Source organism: Puma concolor, chromosome C2 (genome assembly GCF_028749965.1).
Source record: "Puma concolor isolate L17-30 chromosome C2, mPumCon1.1.hap2, whole genome shotgun sequence".
Lineage (NCBI taxonomy): Eukaryota > Metazoa > Chordata > Mammalia > Carnivora > Felidae > Puma > Puma concolor.
Window position 1 is genome coordinate 131,493,105 of NC_141675.1, and position 26,852 is coordinate 131,519,956.

At 37.7% G+C, this 26,852-nt stretch overlaps 1 protein-coding gene across 3 annotated transcripts in view; it reads right to left on the reverse strand.

Annotated features, from left to right (window-relative positions):
• The window catches only part of SAMSN1 (SAM domain, SH3 domain and nuclear localization signals 1), a 141,818-nt gene that overhangs the window by 81,191 nt on the left and 33,775 nt on the right, over positions 1 to 26,852 (reverse strand). For 2 of the 3 annotated variants that reach the window (XM_086675754.1, XM_025912895.2), the window contains 3 exons: positions 23,202 to 23,281; positions 4,162 to 4,288; positions 2,426 to 2,778 (listed from right to left, as the gene is read on the reverse strand). In XM_086675754.1, coding sequence (XP_086531880.1) covers positions 2,426 to 2,778; positions 4,162 to 4,288; positions 23,202 to 23,281 — 560 coding nt within the window. The remainder of the gene's footprint in view (positions 1 to 2,425; positions 2,779 to 4,161; positions 4,289 to 23,201; positions 23,282 to 26,852) is intronic. The other variant, XM_086675755.1, reaches the window with a different exon arrangement.

A 26,852-nucleotide genomic window follows, 5' to 3' on the forward strand; every position in this document is an offset into this window, starting at 1 on the left:
ATTTTCACTCATCCAACTCCTTTCATTCTATGTTTCAAATCCCTGAGTGTAAGTGGTCTCATTAAGTTTACCAAACCAATTTAACTCTAACATGTTCTTGAACCTTTTCTCCAAATCCAAAGAGGTTTTCCTGTCACAAATGCTGAATGTTATCATCTGAAATTGTGTGTATTCTGTAGATATGTTTGACCTTCTGCAGATAAGACTCGTTTACTTAATCATTTAGGTATGAACTATAATAGACAAAACTACCAAAAAGAAAAGAAAAATGCTACTATGTATATATACTCAGATCTATACGCACATTCACAAACACATACGCATGATAACTGAGTTTATATAGATTGGATTAATATGAGAATAGTTAAAAGAATAAGGATAAATGTTCCATGTAGATCTATGGAAATAAAGTCTGTTGGTTTCTAAAACTCCATTTATTTAGTGAGGAAATGCTACTCAAGTATTTATTGAGTTCCCATAATACTCTAGGGATTAGAGAGCATACAAAGACAAGTATTTATAGGAAATAAACAGATGCCCAACTAATTCTACCATAGAGTAGTACTCAGTAAGGTCCATGAAGACAGGGGCAGTGTATGTATTGTTTGGCTCTGTATTCCTTAGTGTCTAATATTGTGAACTGATACAAGTGATGCCAATATGTGTTTTAAAAATATATAATGAAAGAAAAATGCCTTTAAGTTCCCTAAAAAGTTCAAAGGAAGAAGCAATTATTTTTATCTGGCACGACCCAGGTAGCGTTTCTAAAGGACAAAGTAATCTGAGGGATAGGGTAATGGTTAACGGCAAGAATAGCACGCTAGGCAGAGGCTGATATGTAAACACGAAGATAAAGAGGCAGGAAAGAGCGAGACAGTCATTAGGAAGAAGCAGATCATTCAGTTTGGCAGTCCAGCACAAGTTTTCCATAAGGAAGCTTTAGATCAAGTTGAGAAGTTAGACTGAGGTCAGACTGCTAAAATCCAGAAACGCCAAGTTAAGGAATCCAGATGTTATTCTTGAAAGAAGCTCTGAATATTTGAATTTAGATTTTTATACACCAGCTTTGCTACTTGCCGAGTAGTCCTTATTCTTGATCCTGATTCTAAAGCTGTCAGGGGGAGTCTTCAGAAGTAGATCCTAATTATAGTATCAGCTGCTCTCCGAGAAAGTGCTCCGGGAGGAAGCTTGCAAAGCCCAGAAGCCCCACAGGAGAAGATGAAGACTAAGGAATTGGGAGAGACATTCCTAAAAATAATTGATGTTGGACAGTTTTATCAGTTCTGAGTCTGCTATTAGACACCTGTAATATTTAATGTGGTACTTTGAACACAGATTACTTTAGCACTAGTCTGCAAAGACCTAACTTAATACACAAATCTTAAAAGAGGAAAAAGACTCCAAGCCTCTTCAGAGAGCGCTAATGCACCATGAAATATAGCCTCTAATGAGAGACTGATTCTTAAAGCCAAGTGGTGTAGAGTAGGGTTCCTGCATTCACAAAGTTGTTCCATTCACTCCCTACAAGCTCAAATGACCATGAACTGTAGAGAAATAAAGGTATATAACATGTGCCTTTAGTAACTTATAACCAAGGTGAAAAAAAAATTGCTCTTAAGTGCTAGAATATTTGTACTATTTAATTTCAGTTTCCTAATTACCTCATGAATTTAATATTACTATTTCCATTTTACAGTTGATACAATTAAGATGAACATGTTTTAATATTTTGCCTAAGCTAAACAAATAGAAGAGCTTGGATCCAAACCCAAATTTCTGTAACTCCAGAGTCCACACTCTTTCTCTTGTACCATATAGCCTTAGGGCCTAGTTCAGTAGATGGGAAACACTATTAGCTAAAAGCAGGATCCTCAGTGTATGATTGATCTTGGTTCCACTTTTGTTGGCTCTGTGACACTGTACCTATTGCTATCGTTTTGTGTCTCATTTGTCTCAATTATAAAATGGGGGAATTAGCATTAAAATAGCATTCCCTACCTTACAGGATTGTTGTGAGATTTAAATAAAAGAATGAAGTGCTTAGGGGAATGGCAGGCACATAGAAAATGCTCATTTAAATTAGCTATTATTTGTCACAGAAACTTCATGACCACAGCAGTGATTTAGACAATTCAATCCACACCTTCTTGAGCTGAATCAACATCCAAAGTTTTCTTTCAACTAAAAAAAATTATCTTAAAAATATCGTGCAGTAGTTTATTTGAACACAAGGAATATACAGACTATAGTAACGTGATAGCAAAAGTCACAAGAGCTGCAATGCTTTCTGGAAAGACAACTCTAGTTTTGGTAACTTTTCCTGACACTGATACAGTTGACTGATTAGCACTTTTATTATCTGTTTCTTTCTTGCTCGTACAAACATCGAGATGAGACAGTGCATTTCCTCAGTTTACAAACTTACCCAAGAATATGGGAGATCCATATCTGTACAAGAAGACTTAAGTCGTGGGTGGTGTGTGCAGCGCGAACAGTCATTCCAGGGTCCAACTTGGGCAATTTGAAAATCAACACATGTCCAGAGAGGGGTTTCTGGAAAAAGCTTCCAGCTGTTCCACATCTGAACTTCACCTTCATTGTGTGATAACATTTCTGCCATATTGCCTCCAGTGGAAATGCTGGATCTAACCAGTGATGCAGAAATAGAATCCAATCTCCTCTCCATTTCTTCCTTTCCCCTTGTGCTAACATTACTAATTTTCTTTTCTTGGGATTTGGTTAATTTCATACAGGAAATTAAAGTTTCATCTTCATCTTCTGAATTACAAAGAAAAATCAGTTAAGAATATAATATGGATTTTATACTTCCTTTGATATAGTAGAAATGAATGAACATCACAGGACAAACCAGGAATTCATTTACCTTCACAAAATAATTTAAATTGCAATTCTTTAAAGAGTAATCCTTTGTATAGTAAATGATTTATTTTGTAAGAACAGATTGACCTAGAAGATTTTGAAGCTGTATGTAACGATTATATATAGTCTGGCTACACTGACTGAAAGCCACATGCAAATAGTATACTAAAAGATATTTTAGAAAAATTACAAACTAAAAAATTCCCCATATCATAGAAACATGGTATGGTCTGCTTGCATTCTTTTTTTAATGTTTATTTATTTATTTTGAGAGAGAGCGAGGGGAGGGTCAGAGACAGAGAAGGATAGAGAGAATCCCAAGCAGACTCTGTGCTGTCAGTGTGGAGTCCAACATGGGGCTTGATCGCACAAACCATGAGATCATGACCTGAGCCAAAATCAGGGATTGGATGCTTAACCAACTGAGCCACCCAGGTGTCCTGGTGTGCTTGTATTCTTAAGTTTTTTTTTTGTTTTTTTTTTTGATTTTTGGAAATAATGTGTATAGAGAGCATAATAAGAAAGTAAATGAATTATTCCCTGTACGTAAATAAAAAATGAAATCTCAGTGGACATGGGCTGAAATACCACTGGTATTCTAATTTTTTTCTGATATCAGTCTATAAATAGATTTATGCATAAAGTGTTTCTCATAGTGAAATACTTTGGAAAAGGAAGAACAAGACTGAGAGAACAACAAAAAGAAAGTATATCTTTAATACTATGGAGTTGATTAGTGAGACCTATATTTTTACATGTGGTGAAGGGTCTGATGAAATTTCTAGGAATATATAAAACAATTACAGAAAATAGAAATACATGTGACCCATGTATGGAAATTATACCATGTCACAGAATCTCTTTCAGTGCAAATGTTTCATTGATGTAAACCAAAGATTATGATTAATAGCATGTAATTGTGAATAAATAAATGAACTTCAAAGTTGCATGTCATGACATGCCATTTTGCTGCACTCACATAAAAATTGAAAAATACTGTTTCCCGTGGCCAAAGAATGGGAATAATGAACAATTAGGACCCTTATTATCTCGTTCTCCCACGCTATCCCCGAGTCTTGTCTTGAAGGGAAGGAGATATGGTATATAAAGCAAAATTCAGGAATAGGGTAAGGATATCTGTTTCACAAATAAATTTCTAATTTAAAAACCCTGAAGATTTAATGGTTATTTTAAGACCTTATCAAAATGGTCTTCATTTTATATATGCTACTCAAATTCTTTCTCAAAGAATTTTTGGCAGCTTTTTGACTTCTTACTTACCAAGGTTTATTAATGTGGGTTTTATCTCATTCAGACTCGGCACCCTGGTTTTCTTGGTCCAAACCAGTTTCTGTAGTCTCTTTAACGTCCCCATTGATTCCGCTGGGTCACCGCCTGATCCTACAGCCTAGCACAAACACAGCTCAAGGTAGGGACAAATTATTCTTCACAAAAGGTTAAATTTAAAATGTGTCGAGATCATAAATATGAGAAAATTAATAATGTGACCTCAAAACCTGTAGCCTGAGACAATTTTAAGCAATAACTTGAAAGCAGACAATTTTTTGGTTTCAAACTTGTAAAATATATTACAACCAGCCAGTCATACTAAAGTAGGGCATTTTTTTAACCTTCTTTTTTAACTTCAAAATGCAACAAAATGGATTGAATCTGGTGCCATCTATGTGCTTGTGCTCAGTGTGAAATAGTGGAAAGACGCAAGGTCTTTGCAGGGTAACAAAGAAGGAATAAGAGGTTTAAAGTTGCTACTTGCAAGTTGTTGGAACAGACTGATGGTATGCACAAAAAAACAAAAACAGAATTTAAATTTTCTTCATTTTTCTTCATTTTTTTCTTTTGGAAATTTCTGGTAAACCAGCATTTTATTTCAAGCATGAAATGTTTTCAAATAATATACTTTTCTTTGAATATTGCTTCTTGCTTTTTAGATACACACTGAGGAAGAAAAAGACAGCCATATTGTTCTATACTGTAGTATATAAGTGTCACTGGTTTATTATAGCAAAAAATATGGATAAAATAATTAGTAACGCTTATGACTCAAAATTTCTTCGGGAGGTACAGAAACGCTTCCCACGAGTTTAATGTTGGCAAATTTGTATTTATACTGCTTTTACTTATTATATTTAGGATAACCTACTCTTAACAATTTCACAATATTTTGGAAGCTGATATTTTATATGTTAAATTTAATACTAATTGGTAAAATAGTTGTATTCTGTGATGTTAATTAGATATGAAGTATTACATAGAGGAATACTTCTTTCTCATCCAGAAATCGCTGGACTCAGAAATATTTCTCTCTGCTTTTGCCTATCTTTTCCATTGAACGGCTGATAAATGACATCTAAACAGATACTGCAGTTCGCAAAAGGTGAATGACTTTGCTTCCTCATTAATGTTTGAATGAAAAATATTTATAATAGTGCTTTCCCATCCTCTGAGAGAGACTATAAGCCCAAAGAAATGTTTGCAAGAAAAGGCTCTCTGGCATCCAAACATTTCCAGTCATTAGATTCAGCACTTGTTCTTGGTCTTTAAGAATGACTTTGAGCAGCCAATATAAACTTGATGCTCTGTCTCTGCATAATGGCACCTAAGTAGGAAATGTGACGTTTTGTCAGAGCAAGCCATACCTGTTTGCGTTAAATAAATGGGGAAATATTGAAATCATTTTAATCTTTCAGAGAGACCTGGGATGAGATTTTCTTGATATGCAGAATCTTCCCTCTCTTCCAAAGGTCATGCTCAGCTCAACACAATTTCTATTGCTGTTTACTTTTGTATCATATTCTCCTGTGTTCCTCCAGTATTTTCTGAGTTACTCAGTTTTACAGGCCCTGTAACTCAAGAAGAGTCATTTTCTAATCTTTAGGCTCTTCCAGAAATAATAAGCTGACATTGCACAACCACTGAACACAATTTTCTTTGTTGTACTTCTTTTGTTATAGCAACCTCTTCCTATTCCAGCCAATGCTTAATTGCTCCACTGAAACACTGGCATCAAAAATGGCCTTTTCCCTCCCCCTTCTTTGTGAAAATGACTTTCACTTGATATGGGGAAAGGTGTTACATACCAGGGTAACTGAATTCCATATTAATGATTTGCCCCTAGGAGGAAGAGAAGCATTTGTATAGTGTCTAAATTCATATAAGTGAGATCTCATGGCCCAGAGGTGTTAAAACAAACTGACCTCTCATTATTTTGTTCAAACTGTGTTATAGCCTTTTTAAAGCAGAGTCTTGTTAACTTTCGTATCTTTAATCACTCATGGAGCTTTGAGTTAATAGAGATCAGTCTATTGCATTTTATTCATTTTTCAATTACATATGTCTAGTATAGTACATGGCCTGATAAATGTTTGCTAAATGTAAATACACTTTTGAGTTCATACATATGTTTTATCTACCAAATGGATTATCCACAGTAAATTTTTTACACTAGACTGGCTACTTTCTAATAGCAAACTACTTCCAAAAAGCTTTCTCTTGCTATTAGGTAGTACATACCTGAGTGATGAAACTTAGAATAAAAATTATGATAAGAGATATAGAATCATTAAGATTATCTATTAAAAAGAAATCCTTTAGAATATTTTCAAAATTGTTATTCACTGTAGTCTCCTAATCTATTACTTATAAATTTGTGCTAAATTTGATTAAAATTACAATAATGTGCCTTTTATTCTATTTTTTAAAGGTTTATTTATTTTTGAGACAGAGAGAGACAGAGTGTGAGCAGGGGAGGGGCAGAAAGAGAGGGAGACACAGAATCTGAAGCAGGCTCCAGGCTCTGAGCTGTCAGCACAGAGCCCAATGCGGGGCTTGAACTCATGAACCATGAGATCGTGACCTGAGCCAAAGTTGAATGCTTAACTGACTGAGCCACCCAGGCACCCCATAATGTGCCTTTTAATTCCTAGATGTTTTCTAAGAAGACTGACTTTTAAATTGAACTTACCATTCAACCAATCAGCGAAAGTTTATTGAGCATCTACGATATGCCAACATTATCATGCATTCTGGGGATGTGGCATTGAGTACGTGAAATGAGACCCCTGCTTTCATACAGTCTACATTCTAGAGAGAAATGACATACCATAAACAAATAAACAAGTACATAAACAAGAAAATGTGCCATAGGCTATGCTAAGAACAGCATGACTGAGTGTAGATGGGAGGACAGTTACTAATTTACATTGGTTGATGGAGGATGTTCACTAAAACTGAGGCCTGAACCTCAGTTCAGATGTGAAGATTTGGAGACAGTTTTGAGCTCCACGGACAGTCAGGGAGGACATTTCCAGGACTATGATTTAAATAACAGAGAAGGGTCAGCTAGGCAAAGAGCAGAGGGAAGAGAATTCCTGTGAGGATAAGACATGTGCAGGGGTTCTACAGCTGAAATTCCGGGAAGAATTCTTAGCATTTGCCCCAAGGAAGAGAAAGGAGGGAAGAGGGTCATAAGATGAGCGAGAGACTTAATGAGGGGCTCTCAGGGAGGCCTTTGTAGAACAGTTGAAGAGCATGTATTTTGTTCTAATCAGGCAAGTGACACATTTGGTTTACATTTTTATTCGTCTTGCCTCTTTACTGATCCTTCTTTGTGATCATCTTACTTTTTAAAGGACTTTTCCCAAAAGCATTCCAATATGCTCTGATCTGATCCATCGTTAATTTACCATATTTTATTTACCACCCTTTCTGCCCCCTTTCCCATGCATACTTCTCAGAAAAGTCAACTATGTTTACTTCCCCTAATTCCTTTCATTTCTCATCCCTTCAAATCACCTCATGTACTCAGCAATCGGCTTGTGTTTCTGATATTCCATTTAGATTGCCTTTGTTTTCCAATGAACCATTCCCAAACTCCATTACTGCTTGGTATCCAGCAATACTGACCGTGACGACCTTCAAGAAACACTTATTTTCTTGGTTTCTGGGACACCATGTTCTCTGGTTTTCCTTTCACCAAATTTTTTGGCCATTCTTTCTCTAACCCCTACATGCTGACAATTCCTTTCTCTCAAAATTAAATGCTTAAATCCTTTACAACTAGCTCTGGGCCCTTGTCTTATATCACCATCATTCATCATTCGTTTTACACACACACACACACACACACACACACACACACACACTTAATGCCACTTAAATGCTGATGATTCCCGATTTATTTCTTCAGAGCTTCCTTCAGAGCTTCAGACTCACATACTCAACCGTCTCTCTAAAATGATTTATAAGCCCTATCAAGACTGACCTCTAGCCCCCAAACATGATTCTCATCTGGTATTCTTCCACTCAGTGAATCCCATCTTCCTCCGCCGTATTGCACATTCCGTAAATAAGATTATCACCTTTGCCACTTACTCTCCTTTGTCGACTTATATTTATTTCATTACTAACTTTGGTCTGTTCCATTACTGAGTTTGGTCTGTTCTTTAAATGTATCTTGAATCTGTTTCTTTTTCACCATTTCCATTGTTACCACCCAACTGCAAATCTCTAATTGGTTTTCTTTTTCTTTTGCCTTCCTCCAGTTGATGCCCAATAAAATGTTAGAGTTCTCCTTGAAAGATATAAATCTGATGATATTACCATCTTGCTTAAATTACTCCAAATTTCCTGGTGTTCTTTAAATACAATCCAAAATACTTGACTCGGTCTGTATGACCTGTGTTTCCAGGCTCCCTTCACACTCACAAGGTAAATATATTTAAGTTCCCAATCTCCAGAGCTCTTTTTTTCTCAGTGTTTTTATGTATGCTGCTCCCTCTGCCTGGAATGCTTATTCTATTTCTCCTGGATTAGTTAATTCCTACTCACCCCAGAAACTTCATACTAAATGCCATTTTTTTTTTTAATTTTTTTTTTTCCAAACGTTTATTTATTTTTGGGACAGAGAGAGACAGAGCATGAACGGGGGAGGGGCAGAGAGAGAGGGAGACACAGAATCGGAAACAGGCTCCAGGCTCTGAGCCATCAGCCCAGAGCCTGACGCGGGGCTCGAACTCACAGACCGTGAGATCGTGACCTGGCTGAAGTCGGACGCTTAACCGACTGCGCCACCCAGGCGCCCCATAAATGCCATTTTTTCAGAGAGATCTTTCCTGACTCCCAAGCCCAAATTAGGTCCCCATTCTTTTACCTTCTTGGCTTTCACCACAGTTTCAGATTTATATTTTTGTCATCATTGGTTAAATGTCTTTCCTCCCCATAGACTCTAAACTGAAGGAAGAAGACAGGAGCCATAACCTTCCATATAGGTACCATGCAGTATCCTTAATACCTATAACATTGTTGATAGTTGGTACTCTCTATGAATTAGTTGAAGTAATGATATGAAATGAATGAATGAATAAACGGATGAAGACCTGATTTGGTAAAATATATTTCTTTAAAATGTAATGATGCAAAGAACAGCATTGGAAGTTGAAAATGAGAAGAGATAAGAAAATTAGTGTATTTAGTTGACTTTTAAATTTTCTCCAATAAAATGATAATATTTCCCATATGTATGTTTTGCTATGTATATTCTGTATCTTTCATATATAAGTATGTATATACTTTATTTAAAAAAAAAATTTTTAACGTTTATTTATTTTTGAGACAGAGAGAGACAGATCATGAACAGGGGAGGGGCAGAGAGAGAGGGAGACACAGAATCGGAAGCAGGCCCCAGGCTCCGAGCCATCAGCACAGAGCCCGACGCAGGGCTCGAACCCACAGACCGCGAGATCGCGACCCGAGCCGAAGTCGGACGCCCAACCGACCGAGCCACCCAGGCGCCCCTGTATATACTTTAATTAATTTTGTTCATATTCCTTAAATAATGTAAAAATTTGGTTAGAAGTGTTAGATTAAATACACCTCATTCTGACACTTTGCTTGACTATTAGGATGATAGAATAATTTTTAGAAAATAGCATCAATGAATTATTGAACTGGATTAGTCTTACAACCATATTTTATGAACTAGGATGGAACTTATTGGACATCTAGTCTACCAGCATTTTAAAAAATGAGAAAAACCAGAGAAGCTAAGTGGCTTATCCAGAGAAAGATAATTCATTAATAATAGAGCTAGGATGAGAATCAAATATTATGACTTTTAATCCAATGTCCTTTCTCACAAGATTTTTAGAAGCTAACATAATTACTAGTTATCTAGGATTTAAAGCCAAATTAAGACCAACCAAACCCAAGGTTTTGATTTATAAATTAAATATGACTCTTCAATGGAGGATAAGTATCAGGCAGACACTCTTAGATTTATAGGCCTATTCTTTTTTATATATATACCTCCTGTTTCATGTGTATATAAATACATCATTATTATTTTTATCTTATTTATGTATTACATATTTATATACAGATATAAATATGTAAATGTATTAAACACCTCAAACACACACACACACACACACATCTTACTTAACATACATATTTCACTACAGGGGAATTTAATTGTTTTTTCCAATAGGATCCCTTCTTTTACACAGAAGAAATTTAGGCTTATGGAAACTAAATAAATCCAGACCACCTGTCTGAATTGAAAAGGAAGCTGGAGGGGCGCCTGGGTGGCGCAGTCGGTTAAGCGTCCGACTTCAGCCAGGTCACGATCTCGCGGTCCGTGAGTTCGAGCCCCGCGTCGGGCTCTGGGCTGATGGCTCAGAGCCTGGAGCCTGTTTCCGATTCTGTGTCTCCCTCTCTCTCTGCCCCTCGCCCGTTCGTGCTCTGTCTCTCTCTGTCACAAAAATAAATAAATGTTGAAAAAAAAAAAAAAAGAAAAGGAAGCTGGAAAGTAATGATAGACTTTGCATGAAGTAAAATAATTTCCCTTTGTTCTTTTTTTTTTGTTCTTCTGATTTAAAAAAAGAATTGTTCCTCTCTCATGACCTTTTTAACAAGTATTCAAATAGAAAAAGTCTGATCACTTGACGTCTATTTCATATAATTTCTTCAACATGGGAAACAGAGATCTTTTAAAATTAATTATCTTGGCTTATTTTAAAGGAAGGCTATAGTGAACACTGAAATGAAACCTCAGATAGTTTCATATATTTTGCTTTGACAATTGTTCTCAGCTCCCTAGTCTTCTGACTCTTCACTTAGTTACCAAAGATTTGCCAATTTTAGGGTTTTAGAAATGATTTTTCAATGGTCACAATACACTATTAAGTAAAAAGTCAGTACGTACATTTGCACAGAAAGTATAAACACCACTCTAAGTGACTTTCTTTTCCTTCTTTAAATAGTTTGCATTTCCCAATTTTTCTAGAATAAAGACATATTACTCCTATAATTTAGAGAAATGCTATATTTAAAAAAAACATATTTAGAATGCAGGGTTTTTTTGTTTTTGTTTTTGTTTTTAATGTTCTGAGACACAGACAGAGCGCAAGAGGGGGAGGGGCAGAGAGTGGGAGACACAGAATCTGAAGCCCGCTCCAGGATCTGAGCTGTCAGCACAGAGCCTGATGTGGGGCTCAAACTCACAAACTTTGAGATCATGACCTGAGCCGAAGCTGGACGCTCAACCGGCTGAACCACCCAGATACCCCTAGAATACAGGTTTTATAATCAAATCTATTTCTGCCAAGCAGAAAGTACCCAGTGTTTTTACTGTGAATTTATTTCTAGCCACTTGAAAAAAAAGATACCTAGGGACTGGGTAAAAATGAGGAAAGTTATCTTCATGGTAAAAACAAAAGGAATTGGTTTTAAATGGTGAGATTATTAAAACCTCGAAGCTATATGTGCATTCACTTCTATATAAAAGTGACTACTGTCTATTTACGACTTAAAACATACTCTAAAAAGATAATTTGTAAGGTCACAGTGATCAATTAACACTTTGTAACTCAATGCACAGTAATAAAACCAAGAATTATAAACTAGAATCAATCAATGCAAACATACAAAAATAAACAAGTCTCTTTTCAGAGGATTATTTTACTGCTTTCTTGGAACTACAACTAACTAAAATGACAATTTGAGAATATTTCATCTGGGGGCGCCTGGGTGGCTCAGTCGGTTAAGCGTCCGACTTCAGCTCAGGTCATGATCTCACTGTTTGTGAGTTCGAGCCCCGCGTCAAGCTCTGTGCTGACAGCTCAGAGCCTGGAGCCTGTTTCAGATTCTGTGTCTCCCTCTCTCTCTGACCCTTCCCTGTTCATGCTCTGTCTCTGTCTCAAAAATAAATAAACGTTAAAAAAAATAAAAAAAAAAGAAAATATTTCATCTGTATAAATCAAATATTGATTGAAAAAATAATTGGTGGAAAAATTGCCATGTTGATGCTAGGTATTCTTATGTAATTATAATTACAAAATTTATTATTTTTTTAATAATAGAAATTAAGATAAAATGCTGGACCAATACTTAAAATAAGGTCAAGCACAATTTTAAAAAAGGCAGTTGAATGCATATTCAATTGAATGAATTAGGGAAATAGAATACACTCTCCTAGAAGAATTATAAAATATTTATTCATTCAACACACACTTACTAAGCATATAATCTTTGGGAGATTCAGGTATTTGTCTGTCATTGCTTAGTATGAGTGATTTTAAAAATCAGTAGTCTGTTTCTGTGCCTGTCCCCTCCAAGAAAAGGGTGAGCTCTTTGGGGTTCCAGAGTTATTTTGCACATCTCAAACCTGGTCTCTAATATGCTCAATAAGTAGATGTGAGCTGAACAGCTGGCTAAAAATACATCTGGAAGAAAAGGTTAATGTGTGTCATGTGAGAAGTACAAATAAAATGTGATGGTTACTCACAGGAGAGAAAGATTGCATAAGGTAAAGTGGGGAAGGGAACTGCACCTGCCTGGAGAATTAACAGGCATTTGAACAGCTAAGCGGTGTAATTCCGCAAGTCTAACAAAGCCCTTTATGTAACAGTCTTATCCCACTGTATAAATACAAATCACGTCCTCAAGTTCTAATACATGTTTCTGGCTCCTTCTGCTTCATCTCAGGCAGGTTTTGGTGTTCACAATTCTGGTCTTGGAATAATGTGCCACATGGGCTCTATTCTCCACAGCACAAGGAAGTTACAGCTCCATGGTCATCTCTCCTACTTCTGTCTGGGAGCCAAGACTGCTCTTTGCTCCTTTACCCACAGGTTGGGGTCAGTCTTTTAATGTGAAGACATTGAGACTACCTGGGGGCTGCCTGGATTACATCAAGTCAGAGATTACTTTCCACGTAATAGCGTCTGCTCTGAAATTTCAAAGAAGTTTCTAGAACTATTCATAAGAATATTTCTCTTTAGGTACATTCTTTGACTGACCCCCAAAAATGTACACAGTAGGAAATATAAGTGCCAGTATACAAATTCATTAATTTTTATTAAACATCTACTAGATTCCTAGCATACAAGGAGCTATGAATATAGGAAATTACATAGAAAAAAATACAACCCTTGTATCGAGGAGTTATAATCTCTACAAGAAATAAAAATGTCAGGGAAACCCTGACTTGATAGAATCAGCCTTGGTCTGCAGATAAGCTGATGTGGGAAACAAAGGCAAAAGAAAATTAAATTTCCTTACAACTTACAGCCCATTGACAAATCCTTGAGACAGTCAGAGTGATGTTCCTCTAGGAACTCAGCTGCCTTGATGAGGACATTTTGCTAAGGGCAAGAGGCAATCTTAGCTTAACAGTAGCCTGACCGCCCCAGAGTCCTGTAAGTCTACTTTAACATATAAAAATTATTTTGGAAACTTCCTTTATCTCTACCCCCCAAATCTATGCTAGCAATCATCCACCAAGTGTATGGCACACTGACATACATCTGAAGGGCCTCATGACAGAGTTTTTACTAAACAGTAATAAATGACCTTTTCCTAACAATAGCTATCCTCCTAAAGGTCCTGGAAAACTTGCTTCCAAAATTCCTTAGAGAATTGGGCTATACCTAACCCCCTCCCAACTTAAAAATATATAATCAGTCACCCGTCACAATATGTATCAGTCACTGATATATAATCAGTCACCTGCTCTTACTGCCCATGGGTCCTGTCCCCATGCTTTGATAAAACCACTTTTTTGCACTGAAGACATCTCAAGAATTCTTTCTTGGCTGTTGGCTCTGAACCCCAACATTTCCACATCAAAGTGACTGTTTTGCTGTGATGTTCTGCTTCGTGACTAGCCATGTGAACTTGAACAAGCCACTTCACTTCTCTGTGCTTCTATAAAATGAGGATTTGGATCACAGGAATTCATTGTTCTTGTAATAAGTTTAGGGACATTAAACTAGATAAGTATCTTCTTTTGTTACTTTACATAAACTCTTAGACCTGAGAAGAATATCAAGGAAAAAGTAGGAATGAGCTACTATTGATCACAGATTATTAGAACTTAAAAAGATCTTTGTGTTCATCTAGTCCAATACCTTACTTTCAAAAGGAGGAAACTGAGGCAAAGAAATGTGAAATTAATAGCCTAAGAGCATCGGGGTAGCTCCAGATCTCTTGATGGGGTTCTCTTGATTCTGTTTCTAATTAAGTTATTTCATAGTCCTCCCAAATGCATAGCTTCGTTTTCATCTAGGAAGTCCTTTTTGTATTCATGATGATTCGGGTTTCTTTTTTTCCTACAGCTGTTTGATATTTAACTAGTTATTAAAAACTTAGAAGGCATGAGAACCAGCAAGGGCAGAGTACATTAGTTTTTCAGGAAATAGAAGTAATATTTAAACAGTACTTTTTCATCACTTCTTCCTACCTAGAATAGCTATCATCCCTTAGGCAAAAAAAAAAAAAAAAAAAAAAAAGCACTGTTGAGAAGAAAACTATTCTAGAACCTTAGATGTTAACATCTTAATTATCTTTGGGAAGAGCGTGCTGTGAAAGGAGATGCCTTGAAATTATCATGTTCATCCCTACATCAAGAAACATGATTTATTGAAAGTAGCTATTTGCCACAGAATCTGCAAGTTATATTACATCTTAGGAAATAATAATCAAATAAATCTGTATCATTTACCTTGCAGTGTTCCCAAAAGCAAGTCTGGAAAAAAAAATTGTAAAGAGGGCTTACAGTGTATTCAGTTCCGTAACACTACGGGACTTGCTGACGTACATGAGTGTCCTGGAAATTTTCCATACCCTTTAAAACATGTCCATTTCCTGAACTTGTGTTTAGCAATGGCCAACAAGGAGAGGACGGTGGTTAATATGATCTGAGGATTTTAATACAAGAGAGAGTTGGCACACAAAGATACACTTTTTAACACTACAAAATTTTCTTTCTCTCAGGAAAAATTCCTAAATTTGGGGGAATTTTTTTTTACAATAAAGACTCATCTTTCTTTAAAGGTACCGCTTTATGCTTAACTCAGAAAGCTTTTCAATAAGAACAAGTCTTTTTTATATTCTCTAAAAACACTTCCATGTGGCAAATGTAATAAAGAACTGTAGAAAACAATTCTCATTGCATTAAAATTACAGGGAAACAGAAAAAATAGTATGATTTGGGGAGAAGTTTTCTACTATTTCTTTGGCAGTAGGTTTTACATGTCTTAAAAAAATTTTTTTTTAATCTTTATTTATTTTTGAGAGAGAGAGTGTGCGTGTATGAGTGGGAGAGGAGCAGAGAGAGGGAGATACAGAATCTGAAGCAGGCTGAACTGCCAGCACAGAGCCTGACATGGGGCTCAAACTCATGAACCAACTGAGCCACCCAGATGCCCGGGTTTTACATGTCTTTGCTAATGAAAGAGACTCCACCATTTAAAGGTTATCCTCTTTAGCATTAGAAAAACAAGATTGATATTAACATTCTTTAACATAAGTAAATAAATAAAACTGCACAAAGGTGTAAAATAGTGAGGAAAGGATCCATATTCTCAATTATAATAATCAAGTTATCAAAATACATTGATTAATGTTTCATCAAATACATACATATAAAGGTGAATATATGTGTGCCGGTGTTATATATATATATATATATATATATATATATATATATATATATACACACATTACATATAGAGTGGATTCACTTACTATCCTTCACTTTCTCTAGTCCCAACACATGATCCATACCCAGAAGTTGGTAGAAAGAGTTAGAACCAAGAAAATGGCTTATGAAGCAATCTAAACCTTAATCCCCTAACGCCCTTCACTATCAGGTATACAATAGGCATCCTTGTTGAATATCTGATAGAGTGTGAAATCAAATCACATATATATTTGGAGCTGAGTAATATCTGGAATCATAGCACAGGATATTTTAGGTTTAATACTTGTCCATGTAATCTCCTTACTGTAGACATCTACTTGAAAAACCCATGTACCTGGTATTAAGCTAGGGGCATTGGATGGAGTTTGTAATAGAATAGAAGGGAATTTCAAATTTTATTTGAGGGTAGGGCCTACAGTAGGATTAAGAGGAGTTTAGGGAGAGGATGCAAATGTTCACTGAACATCTGGGGATAATATATGTATGCTGTTTCATTTAATATTTTTAACAACCATAAGAAGTTTTTCTCATCACCATTGGACACATAAGGAAACTGAGACACAGAGAATTTAAACAAGTCCAAAGTCAAAAGTTATAACTCATGTAAAGGTAAAGCAAGTTTGGTTACTATAAGGTCCAAAGCTAAGCAGAAGTCCCACAAATCCTACCTAGCCAAGGACTGAGAAGCAAGTAGAAATACAAAATAGCTCAAGGGACTGAAGCTCATACTGAATGCCTGCATTTTATTTTGCCATTGGGTGTAGCATGTGGATTTTTAGAGGATTAGGCCAACATTTTCAGGTTTGTGTTACATTTTAATGATGTCAACTAGTGCTTGGTGTTTGGCCCAGTATAAGTTACTAGAATGTGCTCATGAGACATTTTTTGTATTGTATAACTCTTTTAAAAATGAGAATTGTGCTAAGGAATACCCAAATAACTCCTATCAACCTTTTAAAGTGGTCAAGATGGGAAAATATCTGTATATATTTAAGTTAGTTCATTCATAAAATTTATTTGTTAGAACCAGGCATTTATTTTCCTTGTATAAACTAAAAGTTGAAATGGCAACTGCTTAACCTCTTTTCCTTGTTTTATGAGGGAATAAATAGATGGATAGATGATATTAGATAGGTAGATAGATAGATGACAGATAGATGATAGACAGATGGAGAGAGAATGACTTCGGATACTAAAATAAGAAAATCTACTCTGATTTTAATTTCATTTCACCAGGGACAAAGATATGGATTTCATACTAACATTCAATATTCCTTTAACACCAACTAAAACCACTCTTTCAAATCTTCTATTAAAAAAAGAAGTTTCATTTTTCTTCTATAACAAATAGAGCTCTACATTCTTTCTATCTGCAAAATGAGTTATAATATTGCTCTTGGGATATTGGGAAACTCCTCCATCCATAACGTTGTAATATTATTAGGTAGCTCTGGTGGTTTTAAAATATGTTCCTAAATTGTTCTATATTGCTCTCTTCAAAAGGTGGGTCGTAATGCCCCTATCCTTAGTATAAGCTGGATTTAATAACTTGTCTATAGTAAATAGAATAAGGTGGAAGTGATGGTGTATGACTTCTGAGACTAAGTCTTAAAAGACATTATGGGGGCGCATGGGTGGCGCAGTCGGTTAAGCGTCCGACTTCAGCCAGGTCACGATCTCGCGGTCCGTGAGTTCGAGCCCCGCGTCGGGCTCTGGGCTGATGGCTCGGAGCCTGGAGCCTGTTTCCGATTCTGTGTCTCCCTCTCTCTCTGCCCCTCCCCCGTTCATGCTCTGTCTCTCTCTGTCCCAAAAATAAATAAACCTTGAAAAAAAAATTAAAAAAAAAAAAAAAAAGACATTATGGTACCCTTCTTACCCTGTGCCTTGGATCACTCATTCTGTGAGAAGCCAAGTGCCACGCTATGATATACTCAAGCAGCCATATGGAAGGGTCAACAAGATGAGGGGCTAATTCCTCCAAACAGCTATTAGCAAGGAGTACAAACCCTTGGCTACAGTAGGGGGAAGGAGTTTGAAAACAGACCCTTCAGCCACAGGTAGCTTTTAGATGACATTTTGATTTCAACCTCATATGAGATCCTGAGCTAGAATCGCCAGCTATCCCCAAACTCCCAACTCTGAAACTATGAGACAATACATGTTTGTTGTTTTAAACGCCTAACTTTGGGAGTAATTTGCTATTTAGCTATAGATAACTAAGACAGTAGCAAAGTTATATAATGGATAAGAAAGTACTTGAAGATAAGATCAATGCATAATATAATTTGTTCATTTTTATATTACATCATACATAAAAACTACTTTTTGGTTGACACTGCAAGTGCTATTTAAACAATCTGTTGAGGCGCCTGGGTGGCTCAGTCAGTTAAGCGTCCGACTTCGGCTCAGGTCATGATCTCACAGTTCGTGAGTTCCAGCCCCGCGTCGGGCTCTGTGCTGACGGCTCGGAGCCTGGAGCCTGTTTCAGATTCTGTGTCTCCCTCTCTCTCTGCCCCTCCCCCACTTGAGCTCTGTGTCTCTCTCTCTTTCAAAAATAAATTAACGTTAAGAAACAAATTATTAAACAATCTGTCATTCTGGCCTCTTTATTTCCTGCCTTACCGTTTGTTCACAATCTTTGTTTAGAACCACCCCAAATCTTGTCTGATGGAAGCTAAGGAGGGACCTACCTGTCCTGCTTATTCACAGATCACGGCATAACCTTAAGGTTCTTTCCCAGCCACCTGGTGTCCAGTGCCCTCGGTTAAGGGCACCAAAAGGCAGTCCCGCTTTGATCCAACCTCCGTATTTTTCCAACAGCGGTGTGCTGCACCGGAAACAGTTTTAAGTCTGTACGTTGCCAATGGGTTGCGTGCAGCCAAGAGGTTTTTGTTGTTGTCGCTGCTGTTACTAATCCAGTTTTCCTCTTAAAGACTAAATGACTAACTCTCAACTCTAGATACTGATTACACTGCACGAGAATTGGAGGAGGCTAGTTTAGATGGCACAACCAGAGCCGAGTCTAGCCACCATCTAACCCTGTGGGCAAGGTTTGGAGCAATCAAGGTTCCGCAGTAGCAAAAGTGGCAATTTCACAAACAAAATGTATTCATGAGGAACACGTCCCGCTTTGAGGGACAGAAAACCCAATCACAGCAGCTTAAACAAGTGTAAGGCTTATGTTTCCCCACAAGAAGTTCAAATATAGGCAACCCAATGCTGATGCAGTAACTCAGGAATGTCGCTGATGAATCAGGCTCCATGGCTGTGCCCCACCATCCTTAACATGTGCCTTTGGCCTTATGGCTGAAAGACAGCTGTTAACTCAGCCATGTCCAGCTTCCAGCAGGGAGACAGGCAAAGGGCAAAGCTTTCTTCTCATGAGGCTTTTTTTTCCCTGAAAAGAACCCCCTCACCCACTCCACCACCAGGCATTTCTAGCTATAATTCACTGATCAGAATTGGATCCCATGACCACCCTAGCTACAGGGGGTGCTGAGAATTCAAATACCTAGCCTTGCAGTCTCCATCAAAAAAGAAATTGGTTGAAATGGGTGTGAAGTGATGTAAGCCTTAGAAGAGAACCTAACACACCCATACATATGCAGGCATACTTTTAAAAATGAATTCACTCAGCAACACTTTTTCCACTGAAGGAGCTTAGGGAGAAAATGTTTTGGTGCAGTCCTGGGTGGGGGTGCTTGACAGTGCTTAATATCACCAGCACTGAAAGTAATAAATGTTATCCCTCTTTTCTATCATGAATATGAATGACGCTCTGAAGGCTGAAAGCAACCTCAGAATTTACGTGAGAAATGAGGCATGAAACATTTTTGAAAATATATTAGCCCAAAGTCTGTATTACTGCATAGTTTATACCCTTTTCAATATGCTACAAAAGGTCTGAGCCATCAACTGAATGCTGCCAGAAAAGAACAAATAAGAGCAAGGATACAAAAATAAATGCTGGGAGTCAAGTTACCCCAAGATGTTCTTTATGGTTGGGGTAATGATCACGGTTACCAGGCAGTCTGCTTTGCCTCAAACTCTCCGCATCAGCGCTTGTCCTGCCAGCTGGGTTCTCCAGCAGGTTTATCCCAGACCCAAGTAGTCAGAAATAGTTATGGAGCTAAGTCACTTTTGAAGAGAGCATTCCGTGAACACTTCCTGCTCCTACCTCCTGCCACTTGGTTCCTAGTACTTTCTTCTATGCCTTAGATCTTTCCTCTTCTTTTAAGTACATTAAAGGAACATGTCTAGTTGAGTATTTCTTTTCTTAAAAAAATTTTTAAGGTTTATTTATTTTTGACAGAGAGAGAGAGAGAGAGAGAGAGACAGAGCATGAGCGAGGGAGGGACAGAGAGAGAGGGAGACACAGAATCCAAAGCAGGCTTCAGGCTCTGAGCTGTCAGTGCAGAGCCCGATATGGGGCTCGATCTCAGGAACCTCGAGATCATGACCTGAACCAAAGTCAGATGCTTAACGGACTGAGCCACCCAGGTGCCCCAAGTTGAGTATTTCTGATTGGAAATTCAGTTAATGTTAAAAGTTTTTATAATGAATGTTTTTTATTGTCCAAAATATATTTCGTAGGCCTAGTCACATGATAAGTATAACTATGAATATGTTTTACATCCTATGAACTTTATCTCATGTTAATGATATTCAGTAAAATTGCCAGCCATATGAAAATATTGACCCTGTTAAGATATTATTCATTATTTGTTTAAGTTTATTTATTTATTTATTTTGAGAGAGAGGAGAGAGAGAATGTGAGCGGAGGAAGGGTACAGAGAGATGGGGAGAGAGAGAGAATCCCAAGCCAGGTCCATGCCACCAGTGTGGAGCCTGATGAGAGACTCAAACCCATGAACTGTGAGCTCATGATCTGAGCAAAAAACAAGGGTTGGATGCTCCATGAACTGAGCCACCCAGGTACCTCTTCATTATTTTAATCATTTCTACTTTTACATGATCTTTAAATGTTCTATAATGAACATATATCATTCTCACAATATAAGACAAAAATCAACTTCAGTTTTTCCATGAGGCTACTGTCTTGCCAGACCAGACATGAGCCAGGTTTGGGCTTGGGAAGCGAAATTGCATGGGGCATCATATCAGTAGACAAGTGCCCATCAAATGTCTGGATGCCATGGAGTCTCATGGTTCATGTACTTAGCACCATCAGGACACTCATAAAAATACCTACTCCTGGCCCCCAGACATGATAATTCATTTGGACAGGGGTGAGGCTCAGAAGTCTGCATTTTTAACAAATATCCTGATTCTGACACAGACAGTCCCCAGGCCACATTTGGAGAAATATTGCTCCGATAAGTCATTTGCTCACTTGATAAGAGGCTACAGTCTGTGCCAAAGTCCATTCTTATGGACGTCACCGACAGGTCAGTTTGCCCCTTCACACAAGAGGATGTGTCCCTCTCTCTGCCCCGTCTTCCAAAGGGTAAACTGCTTTGACTTTTCCTCAGTCACAAGGAGTTAAAAAATTAACAAATTGCATAACATTTCTTAATACTTAATAGTATCTCATTATAGTATTTTGTCATACAGAAAAAGTGTTTCATAATTAGTTAAGTTCAATTGAATGCCCACCATGAATATGAAGAGATATACTAAAGATAGATAAGACCACCCCTACCCTCCAAAATGAGAATTTCTAGATTAGGTATCTCCTGCTCGTCAGTCCCTGCTTATGGATTTTCTCAAATGATCTTTAATGATAAACTACATAGTACAAGTGAATAGTTACTGTTCTAGAAGGATCATTTCTTAGCCAATGAAAATGCCAAAAAAAATTGGTAAAGATTTACCTTGAACCCTTTTCTTCCAAGAACTTTATATATTATTTTCTTCATTCTAAGACACGGTTCTGGTTTTCTGCTAAAACCCTAAAGAAGGACTTCTCTTGGCACAACACATGTTTGGGAATTCTTACTGTAAATCAGCCTTCATTTCCTCCTGGCTATCAGACAATGTTTCACTTAGATACTGTATCTGAGGCCTCATCTAAATTTAGGAGAATGAGACTGCATATTTCAGAAATAATCTCCCAGCCGCACTTGTGAAAGTGTCCATCCCTCGCAGAGTAAAAAGAGGAGGAAGGGGGAGAGAGGAGCCTTGGGGGACAACAATTGAATTTGTTTTAAGCATCTTCTAAATGCCAGCCATGATGCTAAGTGCTTTACTGAAGTATTTCACTTCATCCTCAGGACAGCCATGAGATAAAGTTTCTTTATAGACCAGTTTTACAGATCATGAAAACTGAGGCAGAGAGAGATTAAGTAAATCTCCCTGAATCACAGGGGTACTAAGGGGCAAACTAAGATTCAGAGCTCGGTCTGTTTTCAGAGCTCTCCACCGTGCCCTGCGGGAGAGCTCACTGGTTAAAGGCCCTCAGGCAATGTGGTGTGGACCCTCAGGAGCGTAGGATTGTGACTCTGGCACTGTCAGAACAGCCAGTAGAAACTGTGGTTGATCAAAAGTTATGGTCCACTGTCTACTCCATCGGACGGCCTCCGACAGTCTCAGGTATCAGGCTGGATTGAGGAACGCGAGCTCCTTTTGCTCACCAAATCAGTCCCTCACGATTCAGACACTGTATCCCGTCTTCCTATTGATAAATCTACTGCACCAAGGAAGGCCAGTTTTAACTTTCTAATAAATAAAACTATCAGAATGATTAAAGAGAATCTCATGGCTGTCAGAAAAATATCAAAAATCAGTATGATGCTGGAGTTGGCCCGACTGACGCACATACTATTTTTCATTGCAGGGTGAATAGCAACTATTTGGCTGTTAATTAATGTTATATTATTATTACTATCAGGGAGGCCCGAGGTTCAGACATTCTTAATTGCCTGAACTCCTGGGCTAACTAATGCAATTTATAAGGGATATGTCAGAAATAATAGTATATGCTTTTATATCAAACGTAAAAACATGAGGGACATGCCCCTCACTAAAGGTTGCCAGACAGTTCTCAGCACTTAACATAGGTCTTGTCAGAGAAAATCCCAGTACATTAACTTAACAGGTTTAGAGTTACTTATCAAAAGGCTGTAGAGCATGATGTTTTGCATAATCAAAATGGCTTATCAACTCAAGGCATCAGTGAACGCTTTCATTTATATTCCAATTCACAGAGATATAAGCGTATCAACTACAAAACAACCTACAATAACTAAAGATAAAATAGTTACAAGGCTAAGTATTGGACACTACATCTAGAGTATTACAGAGCTCAATAACAAGATGATGTTCACAAAACACCATACCAAGTGTTGATTGTTCACATTACCTGACAGGAAATGCCTTGTGGTTTTTTTCCTTGAAAAGTATGCATGTAATTACTCAAAAGAAAATCCTCTTCATTTAGATCTATGAAAAGAGATAAATGTTATATATAGATCATCAGAAATTACAGGATTTTAAAAGTTTAAGTGCAATTTAATACTCATTATAGTTTCGTTTAGTCTGTTAAGGTACTACATTGTCTAGATCATAAATGTTTTATTTTCCTAAGGATATGTTATTCTCACAAGAAACAGATCAAAATAAAATACAAACTTAACGACACCACCACCAACAAAAATGAAGAATGTTGCTGGCCATCTGTGTATCTGAGCAAGCCATGGAACCTCTGTGAGACTCAGTTTCCCTCTCAGTAATAAAAGAGTAGCATACTAGCTACTAAAGCCACGTCTAACTGCAACATGCTAGATTCCACGAAGTTATCTCCTCACCTGTTTCTATTAAACTAAGTTTTCCACCTCTGGCATTTTGAGCTTCATTAGCTTATGTCTTGTCAACATGGATTATTTGTGTTGAAATTGTTCTATGTATGCTTTTGCAAAAGCTTTCGAATGTGGTGTCCGTTAGCTTGCAGCTACATGAAATCTTCCAACATTTCCCTTCCAGGCTCTGGAAAAGGGGCTCCTTTTATGTAAATCTGAAATGCACATGCGCTAAAAGAGGGTAGCCCTCTACACCTCACTTAATCCAACCCGCTTGGATGAGGAAACTGAAACTACAGAAACCACCTGGCCACAAGGCCAGTGACTTTCGCTCTCACCTTCACTATTCATGTGCAATCACTGCTTCAGTTTCCCACTGTTCCTTGTTCTCATATTCACTGGGGGAGAAAGCGGCCAACAAGACCTACCCTCCACACACAGTGAAAAACACGGGCAAGTTGTCCTCCAAATCCCCATCTTGGCTCTCTTAAAAAGATAGTTCAGATTCCCAGCTCAGTCTCAGAGTTGTTTACATCACTAACAATATTTAAAATCAGAGTAACCACAAAGGATTCCAGAAAATACTTAAATGTTAAAACGAGCTGGTTTTGTGAGCTGGCTCTTTGAAGCAAGATTTTCCATTACAGTGTCGGGATGCCAGAAGCAGTTTTGGCAACTTATTGTTTTTTTTTTTAAGGATTTGTATTCAGAAAAAAAAAAAAAATCTGTGCTCTGTTCCTTCATTCCTTTTATCTCTCCCCTTTTTGGATTCCTTTAACATGAATTTTGGAGAACTCCCTCTATAATTATCCTTCTGGGTATGGGAAAAGAACAGTAAAGTGGTCACCTCTACTCTAGAATCCGGAAGCAGCACAGGAGTGTGCACAAAGCATTTACATCGCTTATGTAACAATGCAAAGTAGGACAATGAGTGATTCAGATGCTACTGTGGGGACGGATCACTATGACTCAGGGTATTCCTGGGAGAGGTAGGGCCCCAGTGGAAGCTTGAAGCGTGGATATAGTTTGGAAACGTAGAAGAAAAAGAAAAATGACAAATGTAGCAGCAGTGCTATGAACGCTAACCTACAGTGTGCAATAAGTGGAACATATTTAATTAAGTGTAGAGATTGAAACTGGTCAAATGATAGGCAATTCTGAATATGGCATAGAAGGAGGTAGGGCTGGAAGAGTAAATAAAGTAAAATTTTAATAGCCCTTGAGTGCCAGGTCGAGGAATTTGGACATAACCTACTAGACCAATGTTGCACATACAAATATATCTGCAGAACTCAAATAAGTAATTTAACTAAATGATGTGAATTTCGTCAGGGAGATAATGGGAGACATGTGGTGAGCTGAAGAGTCACCATTGCTCTCAGCTTTCCCAACTGAAATCACCTCAGACTTTGAGCTCAGGATTGTCGGTATAAATACATGGATATTCATGTAAAATTTCCTGATTTTTAAAATACTGTATGGTCCAAACAGACTTTTTCTCAGAATAACTTCAGTTACACGGCTACCAGTATGTGGCCTCTGCTGCAGACAATGGAAGACCTTTGAGGGTGTTGGACTAAGGAAGAGACACCGGAAAAATTGTATTTTATGAAGATTAGCCATTTGTTTTGTGGTCTTATACACTTTTATCTATTTGTAATCTCCCAAATATTACCCAACGAGAGAATATTTATAAAAACGGAAGCAATTTGGTCCTACGTAGCAAAAGAGTTGCAGTGGATGAATTAGGCAATATGCAGTTGTGCTTTCCAAAAATGGCCACCAAAATATCTCTCATACCACATATTCTGCAATATGAACTTGGCATGCCTCTTCTTACTGAATTGAGCTAGTCTCAGTAACTCACTTGTCACAGGACAATGCAATGTAAATGATCATTTGTAAGCACCCAAACTAAGTCAGAAGAAGCCATACAGCTTCTGCTTTGATCATCTGGGATGCTCACTTTCCAGACACTTCCTCCATGATGTGTGAGGCTCCCTTTCGTGTCCCTCCCTCTTGCAACCCAGCTCTTGGCCTGAAGAAAGCTTGTGTCTTTTGGAGAGGCCACACATTGTTCTCCAGTCAAAAGTCTCCACTGAGCCCAGCCTTCAAGTTATCCCAGAACAGGTGCCAAATATACAGGTGAAAAAGATTCTAGATGATTCCAGCCACCAGACATTGGAGTCCTCCCCAGTCAGGCAAGTCTTTTCAGAAGAAGCTTCAGATATCATGAAGCACTTGTCTTGAATAGATTCCTGACCCACAAAATCCACGAGCCTAATAAAATGTTGTTTGATGCCCTTAAGTTTTGGGATAGTTTGGGGCACCTGGGTGACTCAGTCTGTTAAGCATCCGACTCTTGACTTCAACTCAGGTCATGATCTCACAGTTTGTGAGTTTGAGCCCCACGTCAGACTCTGGGCTGACAGTGAGGAACCTACTTGGGATTCTGTTTCCCTCTCTCTCTGCCCCTCCCTGCCTCTCAAAAATAAATAAATAAATAAATAAATAAATAAATAAATAAATAAATATTTTTATTTCAAAAAAGTTTTGCGGTAGTTTGCAGCAACAAGATTATCAGAACATGCATAAACTACATAAGTGAGTCACAAGCAATAGTATACATAGGAATGCACCATTCAACATAAACATTCAGACTCCAACTGCCCCTCAAATTCAGATGCAGGGAAGAAATGAGATTAGGTAAAAAAGCAATATTTCTAATCAGCTTTTAGGTGATTCTAATGAAGATATTTCTGACCATACTCAAGCAACTATCATCCTAGTAAGAACTCCCCTAAAGAATTAAAGGGAGATTCATTTGTACAAAACACCAGGATGCTGAACATTCTCATCACTCAATTCAGAAAGACCTCCTTGGAAGAGGTCCACTTATAGTGGCCTTTGCTCAAGGAGTTTATCCCCACAGGATGAGCGTGTAGATGTTCGGCTGTGAAATAGGGCTTCTCTCTGTCACTCCTCATGTAATCCAGTCTAACCAGAGTTAAATTACAGGCTCCAGGGAAACAATTTTTATTTATTTATTTTTAAATATTTATTTATTTATTTTGAGGGGGGCGAGGAGCAGAGACAGAGGGAGAGAGAGAATCCCAAGCAGGCTCCGCACTGTCCTCACAGAGCCTGATGTGTGGCTCAGTCTCCCTGTGAGTTCATGACCTGAGCCAAAATCAAGAATTGGATGCTTAACTAAC